General features: G+C 28.2%; 1 protein-coding gene and 1 non-coding gene across 2 annotated transcripts; both read left to right on the forward strand.

Annotated features, from left to right (window-relative positions):
• Positions 1-14,461: 14,461 nt before the first annotated feature.
• LOC145751698 (U1 spliceosomal RNA) lies at positions 14,462-14,625 on the forward strand. The gene has a single exon (XR_014283758.1). It is a non-coding gene; the product is annotated as a U1 spliceosomal RNA (small nuclear RNA).
• Positions 14,626-17,900: 3,275 nt separating this feature from the next.
• Positions 17,901-21,004, forward strand: LOC145750440 (something about silencing protein 10-like). The gene is made up of 13 exons (XM_082566478.1): positions 17,901-17,960; positions 18,034-18,079; positions 18,416-18,523; positions 18,678-18,771; positions 18,857-18,928; positions 19,009-19,115; positions 19,267-19,416; positions 19,583-19,795; positions 19,900-19,982; positions 20,063-20,126; positions 20,245-20,324; positions 20,467-20,533; positions 20,696-21,004. Exons 1-13 carry the CDS (start codon positions 17,935-17,937, stop codon positions 20,891-20,893), a joined length of 1,308 nt encoding a protein of 435 aa, XP_082422604.1. The 5' UTR covers positions 17,901-17,934; the 3' UTR covers positions 20,894-21,004.
• Positions 21,005-21,933: the final 929 nt, after the last annotated feature.

The raw sequence follows: 21,933 nt of genomic DNA on the forward strand, positions 1-21,933 counted from the left end.
TGTTCAATATTTTTTCATTTCAAAACTCACAAGCAAGATATTTATTAAGATCAACATGCTATTATGAGCAATGTTCTGTTTCACCCTTAGTTATTAAATTACCAAGTAATGGAATGTTATGTAGCAAGATATGGAATCTTAATGTTGAAATATTGACTTTAACAACCTTTAATGCAATTGAAATGGAATATTCAACCGATTATTTTACAATAAAAAATATTAAAATCTATTGTCCATCCGACTATTTTTCTGTTTTAAAAAGTAATTTAAATGTTTTCCCAAAATACTATATAACAGAAATGAAAACTACATTTGGTGTTGAACTAAAGATACTTGAAAGTTCCCATTTTGATTTATTAGCTATCGAACATAACACGGCAATGTATAATGTTACCATGGGAGTTGTTAATTGTGTAAAAAATTTTAATGACTTTAACGCAACATTAGTCACAGTCAAATGTGAACAAATAACATTAGGTAAATTTTAAACTTAATTTTAAGTACTATGATCAAAAGATTTTAAATATTGTTACCTGTTTTACTTATTTTTAGTATTCTAATTTTCCCTGTGTTTCTTAATCTAGGTTCTCAAGAAACAGAGATCAACTGTGAGGAAAAATTTTTTATACCTGCTTACTTTTGTGATGAATTTTTAGAAGTTATTCCATGTTTGTGGATAAACATTCATTCAAGTAAATTATTATTTGATTCTAATGATGCATTGTTACATAAAGATTCAATTTAATTGTATTTGTTTACCCTTGTTTTAATTTACAAGTTTAGTCAAATAAAAAAAATGACATACCTAATTTTAAATTTTCTTTTTAATGCAGTTAAAACTGTTTAATCAAATTTTTTTACAGATCACATCAATATGGATGTATCCCACCCGATATATTTTAATAATTCAAAACTATTGTGCAACCACACTGACTTAATTTTTAATGATTTTTATATTCAATCATCTGAGATTCTTAATTTTAAAATTTATGAAAACAAAATTACTGAATTAAATACTGAAATTGGCTCTAACAATAATTTGGAAGAAATAAAGTATGGCATTGATTATGAGCTGAATTATTATTTAGCCAAACAAAAACATTATCCATTCAAGTAAGGTTTTTTTGTGTTAGGTAAAATTAAAAAATATATAGTAAAATAACAACATAATCTTTTAATTTTTAAGTGATTTACTTAACATTCATTTAATCTTTTATTGTTTTATTATTTTTCTCTGGGTATTTATTTTTATTTGTATTGTATTTTTTTAGTTTATCAACTCAAGCTGCTAAAATTCCTGGAGTTACTGTCAATGGTTATAAAAACAAAGTTTCTACATTTGCATACAGTAGCACACTAGGTTGGAACAGTCTGTTTTGTGGAAACTCTTTTCTGATTTCAGAACTTAAAACGTTGGTCACAAGAGTAACTGATATTTACAAGGACAATAATGCATTTGTTCAACAAGTTGCTGTTTACTGTACAGGTAATTTTTGTAAAACCTGTATAAATTTTTAAACCACTTTATTAGTAAGTATTTTTTTTATAAAACTGTAGCACTTAAAGCAATGTATGCGTTGTTATTTCTTTCAAACATGATTTTCTTGTTTTAAGGTGATTTAATACAAGTAACTGACTTTAGTATTACTCCAGTTTATCCGAGTAAATATATCTACCCTGAAGTAGATGTTAAAGTGTGGTTAAAATTTGAAGTTAGTGGGATTGAATATAATATTGATATACTGCAAAATAGTGATTTTGTAATAAAGTTATATCTTTCGAATAGTCCTATACTTGGGGGTCTTAATCATGAGAAAATACAGTTAAATATTGAAAAACAAACAATTACTAGAGGTTATGTTGACAACAAAAAGTAAGAGTACAATTTTATTTTGTCTTTCAGATCATATAAATAATCTTAAAGGTAAATATTTGATTTAAATTTAATAACAGGATTTATTATTCATGAAAATAGTTTATAATATATTTAAAAAGGTAATAAATTATTAAATCAAAAAAAGGTTTAAATGGTAAATTTATGTTTTTAGAGTATTATATGTTGAAACGAAAATCTATCTTAATCTTCCAAAATCAGCTTGTACTATAAATCCTGCTTATCTTATTTTTTTGTTAAAAGGTGATATTTATCTTTTTTATCAATAATAAGTTTTAATTTAAAAAAAAAATTAATCAGGTAAAGTTTATGACAGTGACGTTTATTAGGATGTTCAATTTTTAGTAAAATTTTTTCTGTTTAGGTAATCCAATTTTAATCAGTAATGAGATACAATTAAACAATAACTATATTCCATTGTTGGTTCAGAATAACAAAGATTTAATAAATTGTGATATTAATGTGGACAATGATTTATTTCTCATCTTAAATTCTTTTTACATTGTGTTTGAATATAATTCTGAGATCAGTTTGTTATCAAATTATAGTATTTCAATAAGTGTAATGTTCAACAAAGCAAAGTAAGTATTATACATCATTTTTGCTGTATATAAATTTTATTTTTATGTAGTTATTAAATACGCTTCCATAAAACTTTGATAATTTTATTTTAGTGTTGCAATTCAGAAAATGAATTCATATTTGCGGGAAGCAGCAATTTCAATTTTTATTTCACCTATAGACAACATTGGAAACCGAACAACGATTTTTAAAAATAATTTGCAAACTCTAGTTAACGATTTACAATGGATAAAAGTTGATTTCTTTTTAACTTCAAACTTGGATATTTCTGGTGTTATTAATATTCCTAGTTATTTAGCTCAAGTAAACAAACAACTTTGTGGGCCAGTTAATGTTATTGCCATACTAGATGATTATCACAAATTTAAAGATCGACAAAGACTCGACAATATTGTAGTCAGACAAGTTGTTCTTCGATGTCCTGATGATATTACAGCTATTTCAGATATTAATTTTGCTTATAAATCTCCTTATTCGAGTTATGAGATTGTTAATAATAACTTAAAATTAAGTTATGTAAATTTTAAACCTGATTTTCAATTGCTGTCAACTAGATATTATACTGAAGTAGGTATAACTGGAAAGATTTGGAACTGTGCAGGGATTAATTTAGTTATTCCTATTACCAAGAATTCATTTTCTATCGATGTAGTATCTATATTGCCAAATTATGTGCCAATACAACAAAATAAATTTCAAACTTTGGATTTTAATTGGGTTTCATCATCAGTTTATTCTATACAAAGAAGCAATTTTGTAAATTTTAATCTCCAAATTTATATCAAGCCAACAATAAATCTTTGCAACGTGTTAAAGGAACACCAGCTTTTACGTTTTATTGATGGAGTTGGTTTAATTTACACTAATTTGAATCTAAAAGTATCTATTACTCTTGGTGATTACTATGATAACTTACACTACAATAACAATGTTATGCTTCTAAGCAATGTTAGATGTGATGACTTATTTGATATATCTTTACAATCTTATTTGGTGCCTGAATTGACTTATCAAAATGTTTCTATTACTTTGGGTGGACTACATTACATCTATACAAGCTTTCAAATTCATACAACAAAAACATTGCTTTCTAGAATTTTATGTAACTCAACTAATACACATGCGAATTCAAATATTAGTGACATTTGTGGTATACATGGTATAAACAATGATTTAGATTTCGTTTTTGTGGTTGATCTATCTAACACAAACTTTGAGGGACTAATCATGCAAGTGTATTGGAGTCGAAATGTTTTGGTTAAGGATATCAAGTTTACAACAACTGAACTTGGTAATGGTGACATTTATGTTAATGGGGAATACAAACTAAATAATATTAAACTTGATGAGGATGATTTTTATCCTATTTGCTTTAATCGAGGTCCCGATACATATTTAAAGGTATGGGAATTTTTATAATAAAATCGAAAGGAATTTTTTTTTGCTATATTTTTATATATCAATATTTGTCTATTTTACTTTTAGGTTACTTTATTGCTGGTAAATTCAACATCTAATGAATACTTACATGAAGAATTTTACAACAATAATGAGAATATTATTTCTGGCTATCCTTTTAATTCTTGCGCTGAAGATGTCAAGTAAGTAACAAAAAACTAAAATTAAGTATAAATTATTCAAAATAAAGTTTTGTAGTAAATATTAGTTAAGTTAGTTTGTGATTTATTTAAAAAAAAACTTCTCGTATCTTTTTTATTATATTTTTTGTAGAATAAGAATTAGCAGCTTTTCTTTACAATCTGAAACAATATTTATCAATAAGTCGGTTGCATATACTTTAACTGCAACTATTTACAACAACATTGCTTTACTGAGTAGTGCTGGTTTACATTTACACTTGCTGATTTGTCTGGATCAAATAACATTTCAAGACACAAAAATATCTGTGGATACTTACCTTAACCTAATGAAAAAAAAATGTATTATGGTAGTTGACACTGAGCCTAACAATGATTTGTATCAGAGAATTAAAACAGTTGATTTAAGCAATATTAATGGCTTTAAACTTCAACTAAGTGATGTCGCAAGTACCTTTTGTTGGAAAACTGTCACAGTTTATGCATTGGTTTATAGCACCTTGTCACAAGTGGATTTAAATGTAAGTTTAAAGTTTTATTGATTTGTTAAAAGAAAATTCCAAACATATTTTTCTGTCAAAAACTACGTTAACTTTTTTAAGGATAAAAGTATTTTGATAAACCTGAAGTACAACGCAAAAACTTCACCACTGTTTTTTGATTGTGGTCCAACTATTACAAATGAATGTGTACAAGGAATACATAACTGCAAATATCCCTCTAAATGTAATGACTTGTATCATGGATATGAATGCATTTGTACTGATGGATTACAATATGTTGATCAATTTGGACATTGTATTTTAAAAAAAGACTGCACAACTTTTACAAATTGTAAGTCAAAATTGAATGGCATGGCTTGCGGAAACTTGATTGCTTAACATAGCTCCTTTTTCTTTAAAAATATGTTTGATTAGTCCAGCCTTTCAAGACAAAATGCACTTAAAAATAAACATTTTCTAACGTTTTAACTTTGATTTACTTAATATTTTAACCTTATTTAATTATTAAAATTCAGGTAAATATTTATTTTATAGTTACAAAATTTGACAATGGTTTACATCACACTTGTACTGTAAATTGTAAAGGAGGTTCTTCATATTATAAGGGAAAATGTTTAGATATTAATGAGTGCAAAAACAATTCTTTGTGCCATGTTAATGCACAATGTGTTAACACACTCGGTACGTACAATTTACTTTCATTGTACTCGGTACGTACAATTTACTTTCATTTAAATACCGGCAACGTGGTGTAGTGGTTAGAACACTTTCTACACTACATAAGATTCTGGGTTCGATCCCCAGTGATTTCATGATGTAGAGGTCTTAAGTATAAGGCATTATAAACCGTATGAACTCCTGGTAAGCCAGCACTTAATCAGTAACATAATTAGCAGGCAATTTTTTGAATAATATTCCAAACCGGCAAAGGCAACTAGAGAACAAGTTGGGTACCTGCTGTTACTTTATGTTTAGATCTCATACTCCCTCTTACCACATCAAGTATAAAAATATATTCTCAAAAAAAAGTTAAAGTAAATTAAACTGCATTTTTTTATAAATACTTTAGCTAGTAAGGTACATTTCGTTTTGCAATAATAATTTGGATGATGATTATGCAACATTAATTTTTAATGAAATCTTTTAACTTTGCTGCTTGTTTAAGTAAATAACATTTAAAACAAACTATTTTTACGTTATACAGGTTCTTATAAGTGCGATTGCAATCCAGGTTTTTCGGGAGATGGAAGTTTTTGTATTGATAATGAAAATTGTACACATGAAAGTTGTGGAAAAAATGTTTGTGAGGAATTAATTCCTGGATTTAGGTATAAAACATTCGCCAACTATTTTTAAATCACATAAACTCAATGTACACTGCTTATAAATTTTTAACATAAAATCAAATTTCAGATGTGTTTGTAATGGTACATCAGCATGCAACTTTTTTAATGGTCAATGGTCAAATTGGTCTAACTTTACTGAGTGTTCATCTGTATGTGGAAAAGGAATAAAAAAAAGGAATAGAAGTTGCTTGGAATATGGAGTGACTGTAAATAAAACTTTTTGTGAAGGTAAATTTGATTAAATTTTTAGTGTTTTTTTTTTACTTTTGCTTTGTTACTTTGACAAAATGATATTACCTGCTAGGTAACATATTATTTGTACAGCAGCTTTTCTTAAGCAATATTTATCTAACATTTTTTTTATTAAATAACATTTTTTTTTCCAGGAATTAGTTTTGATGACCAGCCATGTGTAAACCAAGCTTGTCCACAAACTCATTTGGATTTGTGTTTGGAAAGTTCAGATAGATGTGATCAAGTTCAACACAATGGAGTGTGTCATAGAACTACTATGGAAACATTTAGGTTATTATAATAGCTTAATGTCACATTTTTTTTAACTCTTCAAGTTACAAGATAAAAACTACAGCTGTTTTAACCAAGAAAACCTATTTTGATAACTATATAGTAATATATTTTCGGTAAACTGTTCTCTAATAATTTAGGCAATATTTCTGTTTAGATGTGAATGTGCAGAGGGATATTCTGCTTTAAACTTTTTAAATGGAAATTTTATTAGATGTGAACCTGATTTAAACAGTAAACCAGATGCAATTATGTAAGCTGATATTTATAAAATTTTAAATACTAAAAAAATATTCTTTTGCTTTTTATTTTATAATTTTATTATTTATATATATTAATACCTATATCAATAAAATGACACTTTAAATGTACTGCAGGCCTGAAATAAATGAAACAAATATAAATATGCTTATTGTGGACATTGATTCTTGGTTCAAACATACAAGCAAACAGAGATGTTTAGCCAAAATGAAAAACAAAAAATTTTTAAAACATAAGTTAGTGTTTCCAGTTCCATTACAACATGGTGAAAATAATGAAGTTATGTATGCTAAGTATCTGTATGTTGCTGAAAATGGAATTACTGTTTTATCTGAAAACATTTTACCAATAAATGATGTGCAAGCATTGCAAAACCCGACTCATATTCTATATTATCGATTTCCAAAACAGTTCACCGTTGTTTTATCTGCACTTTGGATGCGATCTGAAATTTCATTACATTTTTCACAGTCATCAGTTTGCGTTGAAACTATTCAAAACCATGCAAATAGTAATCAAGATGTATTAAATTTTATTACAAGAGTGATTAAACAACAACATAAAATTGATTTCATACCTGTAAGTGTGGTTTTAACGACGTGGACTAGGATTCAACCAAGGTGGGAACAAACTAGCAGTGACTCGATGACATTTCAACAACTTCTTGCAACAGACTACAGGCAAAGCTTTGTAATATATAGGTATGGAGAAATGCTTGTTTATTCACAGCCTGCTAAGCAAGAAACAGACAAAGCATTGGGGCCTGCTGTATTTCAAGGTTATATTACTGCTTATGACAAACAGTTTGGAAATACGTAAGAATCAGTTTTAAAACTAACGATGTTAATTGAAGTTCTAAACTAAAAATATATATTTTTTGATTTATTTTTTCGCTATTATTAACTCAATGTACAATAATAGATTTTTTGCTAGAATCTTTCGTACATTAGCAAGATTTTGTTTTATATTTAGGTATACAGTAAAAGACAAAGATATTAACTATGTGATTAAGCCGATTTTTAACATACCAAATATAACACAAACTACTAAATCTTATTTAATAAGCAATGCTGAAGAAACTGGTATAAATTTTTTTATAAAACAGTGCAAGTGTAAATTAAATTTTACCTTTGATTTTAAGCTAAATTTAAAAAAAAATATTTTTAGCTATGACATCATGTTTATTATGGTCCAAACGACAAGATTATGTTGCACTAAATGAAACTTTCAATTCTTGTCCAGCAGATTTAAATCAAGTTGTGTTAGAACCTTTGATTTGGGTTTGTATTTTTTATTAAGTTTAATGTGTTGAATTTTTGGATATAAACTATTTATACTGGTAGAAAGTAATTTTGGTACATGTTGTTTTAATTTTTGTATTATAGAAAATTGGTACTACAAATATACCTTTTACACAAGAATATTTAACAATTTTTTGATTTAGATACCAACGGAACATTGGTCTCAAACTGAAACATATTTTGAATTAATACAGAATTTTGACATGCGTGAAAGGGACGTTTTAAAAGTGAGTTGTACAAAAAACTAATTTCTGATGTTTGTCTTTTTAATATTAAAAACAAAAAATACTATTGAAAACTTAGTTCAATTCTATATTTTACAACTGTACAATTAAATTTAAATTTAATCATTTTTGCTAGGCTTGGAAAAATTTAATAGATTTTGAAACATTAACCTGTTACACAAGATCAACTTCTGATTTAAATGGTTGGAATGTGGATTGTTGCTATAGTAACAAATTCTTGTTTAGAAATATAAAACAGTGGTATATGTCTGGATTTGCTAGAAAGTAAGACTCTTTTTCATGCACAAAATTAAAGACATTGTAAAACTAAAATTACGTTTTTTTGTTAATAATATGTTACAGGCACAATAATAAAGAAGGTATTGACTATACTAATGATGACTTAAAGCCCATGTTACAATGTTGTGCATTGTCTAGATTTCTTAACAAAGTTAACTGTGAAACATTTCTATCATTAAGACCTTTATCAGGTCAGTATTGTTTAAATTTTGAATTATCAAATATGCTTTTTAAAATGTATTGCTTTTATAATTTTTAGCATAATAATTTAGGATCTGGTCAATATACGTTATCCACATACTCTTATGGTGGTGGTGATCCAATTCTTTTAACCCTTGATGGAGCTACAGTGAATTTAAATGTGCTCGGAAATTATGTTCTTCTCAAGAATAATCGCTTTGAAATTCAAGGCACAGTAGATCATGCACCAACAAATAAGAATAATAAAAAAAAATTTCTTGTTTTTACAAGACTTGCTATCTCAGTAGAGAATAGTGTTGTAGTTGAAATAAGAGTATTCAGTAAAAACTTGGTACAAATAAATTATTTGAGGGGAAATGAGAAGTCAGATTTTCTATCTGTTGTTAAATCAGGTGATATTTTTTTGGTAACATGTTGGACAAAATTAAACTTTAATATTTAATTTATTAATATTAAAGCAAATTTGTACTTCAATTAGTAGCGTATTTTAAAAAATTGCTTGTAGTTGTCATAGAATTTTTTTTGCATTATTATAGGTTAAAAATATTATTATTTCTATTTTGTGTTTTAGGTGTACAAAATATTCAAGGACTTTTATATTACAATTCTGTTGATTTTACAATGTCTTCCCTAGTTATATTCTCTGTCAAAAGTGTGGAAAATTCTTTAACATTCTCACTTAAAATTCCATTTTCTTTTATTGGTACAACTGAAGGGCTACTAGGTAAGTAAATATAATAGCTATGCTTTTTGGATATAAACGAATACATTTATTTCTATTTAATAATTGTAAATTCACACTAACACTATATGACTACATTTTTATTCTGTTTTCCAAATTAATTTTAACTAGTCGATAGCCTGTCCATGGTTAGCATTTTTTTTCTCCTTTGCAATTTGGTTGCAACTTGCAACTAATATTTGCAAGCAATAGTTTATCTTATTTTGTATATATTTTTAAAGGCAACTATGACCTAGAAGCCAGCAATGATTTCACAACTTCTACAGGATTAACCTTTCCAACAAGTTACTTAAATGATTACAAACTTGAAACTGTGGAGTTGCAAAATCAATTTACTAAATCTTGGCTTACTAATGTAGTTGCTGCTATCCAAGGAGTTAATGTGCTTCAAGTTTCAATTTTGTCTTTAGAATATGAGTTTACTTATCAAGAGGTTACTAATTTTAAAATTTATTGTCATGGACTTTTATTTTAATAAAATAATAAAAAAAATAGTTTAGGTAAAATTTAAAATTGTTTTTGTAGTGTTATTTTATAATGCCATTAAACAATTTATAATTTTATTGTTTTGTTGCTGCAAAACCTAGAAAATACGAGAATACTTTAGGCAACTTTTATGTATTGTATTAAACTTACTAGTTTATTTTATGTAATTATTTAATATATTAGTTGTATTTATCAATTTTTTTTTATAGATTATTGCTAGTGATGTTACTCTTACTAACATTGACGAACAATGTGAAGGTTTTACACACATTAACATATTTGCCTATGAAGTGTGTAAAAGTACTTTAACTAATTCTGGTGATCAAGACTTTGCTGTGCTATCAGCAAACTCGATTGTAGATCACCAAAAACAAGTCTCAATTACTTCTAATACGGGATTTCAATCAACTGTACAATGTGCTGATGAAATGCATATTGTAAATGGTGGTGTAGTAAATATGAATTGTTATGTACATAAGGTAAATTTAGTCAACCATGTCATGTGTTTAAAATAAATTGAGGATTAAAAATATGGTATTTATGATGTAGAATTGTAACCTATATTTTGATTTTTTATATAGATAACTATTATAAAAATATAATGTTAAAAGTTCATTATAATGTAATTTTTTATTTTTTTTGTTTTCTGTTTGCTTAATTAGAAACTTTAATTTTTAATAATTATTATTACAGAAAGACTTGTACACAAACTTAACACTTCAATTAAGGCCGGAATCACCTGGTATACTGACTCGTGAAAAGATCACACGTGAAAGAGATACTTACATTTATACATTAAATTTAACTGAGGACTTCTTCGATCTTGAATCATTTAATAGTTATGCAATTGATTCAACTGATAATTATAAGTTAAATCTTATGCCCTTTCAACTGCAAAATATCATTGCATTTAATGTGTTGTTGACAAGAGAATACAATGGTAAGAAAATTATTGTTTAATCTGTTCAATATTTATTGTATATATACAATTTATACGTTTTAAATAATACTACAATTGTATGTGGAATAAATGATAATATTTTGTATTTTTAAATTTTTTGTATTTTTAAATTTTTCAATTAGTAATAACTTTACATTTTTTCACTTATGTTTTCAGAAACAATTACAAATAAAACTTCTACTTTGACCAGTCAGGAAATGTTGGTTGATATTTTGCCTCAATCTGTTGTGTTTTGTCCTTGTTTAAAAGAAGAACAATGTGTTTTTGATGATGTGAGTTCTGTTGGGTGTCATTTTATAAACTTTATTACAAAATGATATTAGAATATTTAAATATTAGTAAAAATACAATTTAAAGTTGTCCAGTGTGAATGCTGACTATAATGTCTTCATTTTAAGTTATATTACTCTAACTGATACTAAACTAAAAATGTTGTTTAGACTGTTTTAGTTCAGCAAGATAGTGATGTAGTCAACACACCTTTACATGGTGGAAATTGGTTAAAAATAGCTTCTTGCAACTGTCCAGAGTGGAAGTTTGGAACTTTATGTCAGTTTTCGCAACAAATTTGTCAGTATCACCTTTGTTATGCAGGTTTGAAAAATTGTTTAAGTCAAGTTTTAATATCTAGTGTGTTTAAACTCAATAACAAAAATACCAGTAAAATATTTGTATGTGGCCTAAGTTATGTATGTTTAATGGAATTGTAATATGATTTGTAAATTACGATATACATTTGCCTTCTTATTTAATCATTATGATTTTTTTTGTATCAAGATGTTAGTTGTCAACAAAATCTAACCACATTAGAGTATACCTGTGAAGTATGTCCTCCAGGTATGGAGGGAAATGGGATAGATTGTTATCCCCTTTTATGTGAACTACCTACTATATGTGAACAAGTTTGCAGTTTACATGATAACTTGCATATTTGTAGTTGTTGGGAAGGGTTTTACTTAAATGATGATAATGCAACATGTACTGGTATGTTAAATTTTCATTTTGTGCTATTTTATTTAATCTATTTTTAATAAAAAGTAAAACTAGTTAAATACAATAGGCTTAAAGAATTTTATGCATTAAGTTTTTTTATGTTTTTTTTTATGTTGATTTTCAAGCATTTTTTTTAATAAAGATATAAATGAATGTGATGATATTGAAGTGTGTAGAAAACCTTATGAAATTTGTAAAAATTTGCCAGGAACTTATAATTGTTTTTGTGAGGATGGATTTGTTCAACAGGGTTTGTTTATGTTAAACATCCTTAGTTTCATTAATTATTTGTAATAAAAAAAATCCAGAATTTAAAACTATAGTGTATGGTTAAAACCTAAAAATATATAATTGATTTTTTGTGACTTTATTATTTTATATAATTTTTAAAGTTAATTTACATAATTTTTTAAAATTTTGCTTAAGCTGAATATTGTGTTGATGTTGACGAATGTTTACTCGACAATGGAGGTTGTCAGATGAGATGTAATAATTTTATTGGTGGCTTTCAGTGTGGGTGCTCATCAGGATATCAACTAAGTGATGTAAGTTAAACCAAAACCATAAAATGTTTGTTTTTAGTTTTTTTAAATAATTTGTATGTAGAACCGGCTTAAAATCTGTATTTTGCGTTTTAAAGTCCTTTAAATTCGTTATTGTACTTTTCTTCTCGTAACTGTTTTTAGATTATAAAGTCTTTAATTCATTTACCTTGATTTAATATAAATTTTCTGATTAAAAAACATTAACACAGTATGTATTCTACCTTTTGTATGTTCTACCTGTTTACAAATACTTTGTAATTTGTATCGAAGGATCAGATTAATTGTCTGGATATAAATGAGTGTGAAATGGCAAATATGTGCACACAGGATTGTTTAAATCAGATTGGGCAGTATCGATGTTCCTGTTATAATGGGTTTTTTATGGATAATGACTACAGAACATGTCTAAGTAAAATTAAACATTTTTTATTTTTATTGTTAAATATTGTCATTGTTAATTGTATATAAAACTTTTTTTGTTTCGGTTATCAGGTTTTTAAAGTTATAACAATGTGATTAGAAAATCTGTTAATACATTTAAAAATTTTTTTTTTTTCTAAGAATACCTTATGAATATTTGTTTATATTTTTTAGCTGAAGATCCATGCAGTGAAGAATTGGCTTACTCAGCTTGTAGATTTTCACACTCAGTTTGTTCTAATTCAAGGGGTTCCCCTATTTGTGGGTGCAAGGGTGGTTATAGACTAGATGGACCCAACAGGTTAGAATGTTATTTTTTATTTATTTTTTGTATATATTTTTACCCTTGATGTGGGGAGGTCGAATGCATGACTTAAACATAGAGTAACGTCAGTTACGTCGACCGAGTCTCGAGTTGCCTGTGGCAGTTTTGGGATATCTGATTAAATGCTGGCTCAGCAGGAGTTCGTACCGTTTATTTCGCCTTACTCAAGGGCGCTACAGTATGAGATCAGTGGGGATTGAACCCACGACCTCATGTGTGGTGTAGCAAGTGTTCTTACTACTAAACCATGCTGCCGGTTTATATAAAACCTAATCTGTCATGCTATGTTAAGTGTTGTTAAAATATTGGTCTGTTACTTAAATAGTTAATACTGGTTAGTTTTGTTCTTGTAGTTGTGTGAACATTGATGAATGTATGGCTTCTGATGACTTATGTGCAGACAACGCTAATTGTGTTGACACAGAAGGAGATTTTTATTGTCAGTGTGTACAAGGATTTCAAAGAATACCTGGAAATATTGGATGCCAAAGTAGGTTTCTTACCTTTTATTCTGTTATCTTTAAATAATTTAAATATTATGGTACTCATTTTCCAAGAATTGTAAACTGATTGTTTGGTTTAAGTTTTTCTGTGAAATTTTTTTTAAATATTTATTAATGTTTTGTTAACGAATAATTTAAATTTTAAGCTAGATTTTAATTTTATTTTAGATGTTAACGAATGTGAATACAAAAATGGGGGTTGTGAACAAATTTGTGTTGATTTAGTCGGGTCTTATATTTGTTCATGTTTTGAAGGATATAAGCTAGTGGAAGACGGCTCCACTTGTACCGGTATAACTTTTTGTTATGATTGATGAAAAATAATAAAAACCAGATGTTTTTGTTTGCTTAAAATAATCGCAGCACTACCATACATTTATATTATGCAGGAAAATTTCATATAAACAGCAAGCTATTATTTAATATAAAAATATTTTTTGCGGTTTTTCAGCCTGTGGCATTTCCTTTGAATGATTGATACCACATGCTTGTATTTTTTTATATACATTTTAAGTCAAAAAAACGCAAAATGCTATATTTTCATACATTATTTTTAATTACTATAAAAAATAAGAAAAAAAAGTCAAGCTGGGAAACCTTTTTTTAATTCTCGCTCTTTTGTACGCTTATGTGCGAACGACGGTTTTGGCATTTTTGAAAACTTTTTTCTATCTCTCTTTTTTGTTCTTCGTCACCACAAACGCTAGTTTTTTTGAATCTGTAGGGTTTCATTATTTTTGCTTCCCAACTCATACTTACCTGACGAGGGTCTTCACTGCGATCAGGCAGGCAGTGGGCCCAGGGCGAGGCTACGTCATTGCACTTCGATGTAGCTGACCTCTGCGATTACCCCAAATGTGGGTAACTCGGTCGTATAATTTCTGATAGTGGGGTCTGCGTTCGCGCTAACCCTTTATTAACTTTTAATCATAAAAATCTAAGTGTTTGAGTAAGCGTTACTTATTTATTTATATTTTAGATATAAACGAATGTGTTTCAACATATTTGTATGATTGCCATGAAGACTCTTCATGCAAGAATTTACCGGGGACGTTTGATTGTATTTGCAATGAAGGTAAATATGGATATTTGTTTCGATGTCAGGGTCGACTCTGGACGTCCTAAACATAGAGTAACACCAGTTACCCCAACCCAGTCCCGAATTGCCCGTGGCAGTTTGGGATACTATTAATCACAATTGCCTAATAATTAATCTGCTGATTAAGTTTTGGCTTAGCAGGAGTTTTTACCGTTTATAGCGCCTTACTCAAGGGCGCTACAGCTTGAGAGCAGTGAGGATTGAACCAATGACCTCATGTGGTGTAGCAAGTGTTTCTAACACTACACCACGCGGCCGGTTAAATAGAATCCTAGCCTAATAAAACCTAAGCAAATGTTTGTTTTCAACTATTTAGGTTACTATGGCGACGGTGACGCATGTTATGACTTTGACGAATGTAGTTACAGCAACGGAGAATGTGAATTTGAGTGTGTAAACGTAGAGGGTGGATATTCATGTGTTTGTCCTAACGGTTACTTGTTAGTGGATAGTAAACGATGTAAGGATATTGATGAATGTACAGTTTCGACGTTAAACTCTTGCAAAGGTATCATTTTATGATAGTGGACATACTTGTTCACTTTAAATATTTTTACCGGTTACGTGTAATGTTTGTCTTTTAATATCGCTTGGATTTTTTATTTTCCTGCTGATATTTTAAGTTGTAAACGATAACTACAGCAAATATGATACTTGCAATAGATACGATATTGAAGCATCTGGGATCTTAACTTTAGAAATCAATTGGAAATGGGTACTGGCCTACTTTTTGGCTTAAAAAAATTATAACAACTAATAAAAAAATATTGATAAATCTGTTTTTAGGATTTTCACAATGTATAAACTATCAACCTGGATTCACTTGTGATTGTCCACATGGTTACTTGGCAACCAATGACGTAAACGGGACACGTTGCATCATTGAGGAAAATTTCAATTCAAAAATTACAACGGATTTTGTTGCCAATCAGTTTTGTTTAAAATGCCAATATGGGTATGTCAATGCAAAATTATATTTGCAAAGTTTTAAACAAAATTCAAAAGCAAAATACATACAGGTTTTTTAAATTCCAACCAGTTTCTTAATTTGTGTAATGTGTTGTAATTGTATTGTAAAATTACTTTGTAAACGTATTTCTTTTTTATTAGTTGTAGTTTAAAGTTTGACGAAGTAAGCAATATATACGATGAAGTTTGCGTATGTCCACAAGGTTATACTTACATGTTCGACCAACAACAAAGTTGCGTGGAAATAAATGAATGTTTGAACAACCCGTGTGGTAAAAACACCATGTGTATTAATCTGAAAGGTTCTTTTGAATGCAAATGCATCACGGGTATTTATTTTTTAACTTGTAACTTACAGAAGAGCTTTTTTTCAATTTTGACAAAAATCATTTTTTGAAGTAAAGCATTTTTTATGTTTATTAAATGCTAAAAAATGGGTTCGTTTTATCAACTTTATTTTATCTTTTTTAAGCTTACCATCTTCTGGATATAGACGGTTTATCATGTATTGAAAATCAAGGTGGGTGGGGTTCTTGGTCGGATTTTACCCCTTGTCCTTCTGAGTGTGATTATGGCTTTACGGTCAGGTTCAGAATGTGTGATCAGCCATCTCCTAGCAAAAATGGTCCTTACTGTTCCGGGACAGGAGAGGAACAAGTAATGTGCGCAGAGAAGAGCTGCGCAAGTATGTAGTCAATCATCATGAATTGTTATAGAATTTTTTTAACTTTTACTAAAACGGTTGTTAAGCTTTTTATTTATATTAAATAAATTCTGTACAGAAAAGTTAAATATTAAACTCGATTGTTATTTAAGTTGATAAAGATGAAGAAAAGAAATCAGTTAAATTAATATTCGGTGAAACTAAAATGTTTGATTGGTTGAGTAATTTGAAGGATGCCTTTCAGTTGTGGATGATAGATTCGGTTGATCAATTTTGCACGGTAGTAATTTATTTGTGATTTATTATTAAGTTAAATCACTAACTTTAGGTGGAGCTTGCACATGGCGTCTTCTGATGTTGATAATAAACGACACGATAATTTGTTGCAGTAAAACTAATTTAAATTGTGTTTTATGTCTAGGAAAATTTTCAGACTTGTTGTCAAAGTTCACAAAATTTAAACTCAAGTATTGAGAAAGGAAATTTTGCTTTGTCACGTGACTCTGTAATATCGGGATATCCAGTGATCGATCGCGATTCAATAATGTGAGTAATTTTTTGGTTTTTTCTTTAAAACAGAATTTGGCTTATATTAACAAAATTATTGGCTTACAGTCAATAATGCAGAGCTTTTCAATTTTATAAGTTACTAACTAATAATTTAAGTAACTATTTTTGGTTACGAACAATTTTATTTATTGCAGACTTAAAGTTACTGTTAAATGGATTCCGTTTAGTCGGTTTTGCATTACTGAAACCAAAGAAGACGAAGATTTAGCAAAAAGTAAAAACGAAGCTACTGCTGCTCGATTTCTAGAACCTGAGATCTTAATGAAAGCTCTTCGTCAAGGAAATTCAACTCTAGAGAAATTGGGACCTTTTCCAGGTCACGTGATTAGTTTCTTGGGGCTCGGTGAGGTCCAACCAGACACTGGAGTCTATTCGATGTTTGGGATAATTGCGGTTGTTTGCCTTAGCGGGCTGTTTGCAATTTTGGAGATTTTTTGTTTGGTGAAATCACTTCGCAGTTTAAGTGAGCGAGCTACATCGGTACAAGTGTTCCACGAACAGTAACATTTTTAGTATTTGATAAATCATATGTTGATTTGAATTATTGTTTACATATTATAGCTTTTATATGTGTTGCATTTAGAGTTTTTGTTGTTAAGTGATTGACCTTTTTCTATGTGATGTTTTTGATTAGTGGATTAGTTTAGCGTTTTTGTTTGTAAAATAAATTAGCGTTATTAATATTTTTGAAAAGTTTAAGATTTCTGTTTTATGCGAATTTTTAATGTACTAGGTCAATACTAGCATAGATATTACATTACACTAATGTAATGTTACTAATGTAATATATTACTAGTGTAATGTAATATCTATGATACTAGATAGTAGGACTTGGATAAATTTTTATTATAATATTTCTATTGCTGTTTACGGTTCCGCGTGCTTGTAGCGTTTCGCTTTAGTCCGAGTACAGTAGTAAAAGATGGTGAAACGAAAGAAGACTAAAAAGTAAGTAAATCCTGTTGAATTTTGTTACATTGTTTTGGCATTCAAATTAATAAACTGTTGTTTTATTATTAAGGTCAACAACAGACAATATTATAGATAATGTTGAAGATATAGATGCGGTAGGTTTCGAGTATTTGATATCCAATGATCTGATGATACTGCAAAATTTAATAATTTTTAAGCCCATAAACATTTCTACAAAAGTTTGCGTCAATTTAAAAAACAACTTTTTTAATTACCTTTTAGATAATTTATGCCAAATACATCATACAAAATCAAAAAATTTTATAGTTAATAGTGTGTTTTATAAGTAAAAACTATATTCATAAAACAAATTAAAAAAAATTGTTGATCTAAATTTTACAATCGCTTATATTCAAACTTTAAAAAAATTATTTTATATCTATATATACAAAAGTTATAATTGTTTGTTATCAAAACTCAAATTCTTCCAGGAAACAGAAGAATTCTTTCATGATGAGGTTGATCTATTTCACTTGGAACGGGAGAATAATAACAAAGAGAACTATGAGGAAGAGTCTGATGAATATGGAGATGAACAAGTTTGTGTTAAAATTGTTCTAAAAATTTGATTAAGGGTTTTATTTAATTAATTGTTAAGTGTTTAAGTTTATATAAACCCGATAAACTGTTAATAATATGATTAGTTATTGATTGTTTAAATCACAAAATTTACTGTATTTATTTTTTTGTCAGGAAGAAGTGTTGGGATTAGATGGAGGGGAAAGTGAGCTTGAAGAAGATGAAGGGGATCAAAATCTCAGTGATTTGTCAAACGAAGAAGATGAAGGTATTAAAGTTGATTTAATATCTTTCTTATAAAGAAAAAATAAATATTTGAAATTTTAAAGAGTTTTTGTTTATATACTAAATAGATTTGGAGGAAGGTGGTTGGGGTACGAAAAAGTCAACTTTTTATGGAGCTGAGAGCTTAGAAGGACTGCAAGGTTTAATAAACAATGAATTTAAGTATAATAACTGGTAACAGTATGGTTTAATAAAATGTATCTTAATATTTGACTGACAGGCCATGACAGAGATGCAGTAATGGATCTGGAAGAGGAAGAAGCAATCCGGATCCAACAAAGACTTACTCAGGAAATTGACGAAGAACAATTTGACATATTTACTAAGGTCTCATATTCTGTATTAATTTTAGGGTTAGGTATTTTTTATTTAAGAAGTAAACAAGTTTATCATGAAACATAAACAAAGCTATAATTGCCCATACAAGGTTATTTAAGACCTTTTCACTTTTTTTTTATTTATTCTTATTTTTATTCAGATTCCGAAGTTAGTTGAAATGTCGGAGGGTAAGGTGACTCAGCAGGAAGAAAAAATTGAAACCGATATAACACAGCTCTCTGAGGACGCTCGATGGGAGTTAATTGAACAAGATTCACCAGAGTTGCCGCAATTAATCGGGGATTTTAAGGTAAATTCATTTAAAATATATTTGTTTAATAATTTAATGCAACAAACTTAAAATTGTATCTTTGCTTATATATTAAATTATTAATTTACAAATTTTCTATATTTAGGTTTTTTGTTTATTACATATTGTCATTAAATTACCAAAAATCTTTATGTATTTTTTTTAGACAAAAAGTGAAGAATTGCAAACCAAGTTATATCCATTATTAAAACTTGTTGATCAAGGTTATATAAAGGGAGATGGTGTTGTTTATGTTAAAACTAAGTTAAATGCAACACTTATGTACCTCATTAATATCTCCTTTTATATAAGTTTAAAAACTCAGAAAATTTCTGTTGAAAATCATCCTGTTATTTCAAGATTGGTTCAATATAGAACGGTGATTTTTTTTGTGTTTTATGTCTAGCTTTAAAATTAGATTTTTTTATTTTTTGTTAAAAAAATTTTGAAACAAATTTTGTTTTACATTGTTTTATTTTTCAGGTCTTAAACAAATTAAAGAAAGTTGATAAAAAATTAAATTTTGAAATTGAAGAAATTTTAAAAATGGCAATTGATGATGAAAAGTAATTGTTTTAACATGTTTTTTTGTTATTGTACAAAAGTATTCGGTTTATAAAACTATTTTGTATTATATATTCTTTAGCCTTTTGGATTCTAAAATTCAAAAAACTGTCGAAAAAAATGAAATTCAAACTAAATTACTGGAGGTAAGTATAAGGATATATAGTTCAAGTTTAATAATGTGTATCTGTTTTTGCATTCCCATTTGTGTACTCAAGTTAAGTGAAAATGTTTATGTATTTAACTTTTAAAATTCCATTTCAGCTTTCTCCCTTACCGGATCCTGTAGATTATTTTACAGCTTTAAAAGAAAGATTAAAGAAGAAGGCTGAAGTACCTAAAGAGTGAGTATTTCACTATTTACATTACTTTTTATGTCTCTATGCAGCCAAAACCCAATTAACTTTCTACTTGCTTTAATTAGGTGTAAAGTTGTTAGTGAGTTAACATTGTCGTATTGTTAACATATTAATATTTGCCATTTAGGAAAGTTGTATCAGATAAAGAGGAAAGCGATGAAGAAATGGATGAACGCAGAGCAATAAACTATAAGGTAAAGTGTTTTTATTTACCATGTTTGGCTTTGCTGTAAGTTTCAAATTAAAAAAAGGTACGCTATATAACATACGTTTTCTTAGCTAGACCCAATGATTTTGTGTTTTATTTGTAATGTATATATTATTACACACTTGATTTAAAATTATTTTGTATTTAGATGAGTAAGAACAAGGGTATAACATCAAAGCGTAAAAAGTTGGATCGAAATCCGAGAGTGAAGCACCGAGAGAAGTTCAGGAAGGCGAAAATAAGAAGAAGGGGACAAGTGAGAGAGTACAAACCTGAACTTAACAAATACTCTGGCGAAATGTCCGGAATAAGGGCGGGCATTGTTAGGGGTGTTCGATTGAAATAAACGAGACTAAAACGTATATGATTGAGGAATTTTTGCCTAGTACATTTATTGATCTCATTGGTCATGTTCGTTTTTGAATATCACATCTCAACTCTTGCAAATACAATAAAAATCAACAACTACTCGTTTACTGTATTGTAGAAGATTAGCGGAATTAAATAGATAAAAACAAACGTACAATACTTAATTTTCAACTCGCGATGTTATTTAAACTCAACAATATATTATTGTCAAAATGCATATTAAACGTCTATAATATTTTAAACAAATTCTACATTAGAAACGATTTGGCCCAAAGTTAACCCTTATTAGCTTAGAAGAGAGCTTAGGACATTACCTATTAGTCAGCCGATGACAAGGCTGCGTAGATACATAGTTGACAAGCTTAATAAATAAACTTTTAATGGAATGCGACAAAGTTAGTTTGTTGATTTTCTGTCCAAACATTTTTGTAAATATTGGCTTTAGTTTTAGTAAACACCGTTAACTAATAAGAAAATATTTTTGTACGATATATTTTCTTTAAATTGAGGATAAAAAGAATTTAGTTTCCAAAATTTGAAGCTACAGATTTCAATGTAGGATAACACTTAAAGCAAACGTCATAAATGGGATCATTTCAAATACAGTTAAGTACCATCAGAGTTTAGTTTTAGCTTTTTCTGCAGCGCAGTAGTATGTATTACATTAAGCTTTTACTGATATAAAGCAGAATGTTTAGCAAGCAAATGAGATGTGCGTAGTATTTGATTTTTTACATCGATGTAGTTTAATTACTGAAAACACCTTAGGGAATAAAACTAATCTAATGTTACGTAAAATATAAAAGAGAAGTATGTTAAAAATTAATTAGAAAAAAATAAAATATCACATTGTTGTTCATGTTAATATAAATAATCAGGAGAAAGACAAAAAAGTTTAAATTGATTTTCTTGCTTGACTTTATATGGACAGTCCCAGTTAATTATTTGTTCTATTAAAGTACAGCGAAAACAACCTTTCTGCCCAGGGAATAAAAATCAATTTAAGCTAAACTCGTA

The sequence above is a fragment of the Corella eumyota genome, chromosome 4 (assembly GCF_963082875.1).
Source record: "Corella eumyota chromosome 4, kaCorEumy4.1, whole genome shotgun sequence".
NCBI lineage: Eukaryota > Metazoa > Chordata > Ascidiacea > Phlebobranchia > Corellidae > Corella > Corella eumyota.

Excerpts from the sequence above, each read along its gene's own strand:
- LOC145750440 (XM_082566478.1), top strand. The coding sequence starts at position 17,935 with ATGGTGAAACGAAAGAAGACTAAAAA. Across the intron at positions 19,116-19,266 it reads AATTTGACATATTTACTAAG|ATTCCGAAGTTAGTTGAAAT; the intron begins GTCTCATATTCT and ends ATTTTTATTCAG. Across the intron at positions 19,983-20,062 it reads ATGGCAATTGATGATGAAAA|CCTTTTGGATTCTAAAATTC; the intron begins GTAATTGTTTTA and ends TATATTCTTTAG.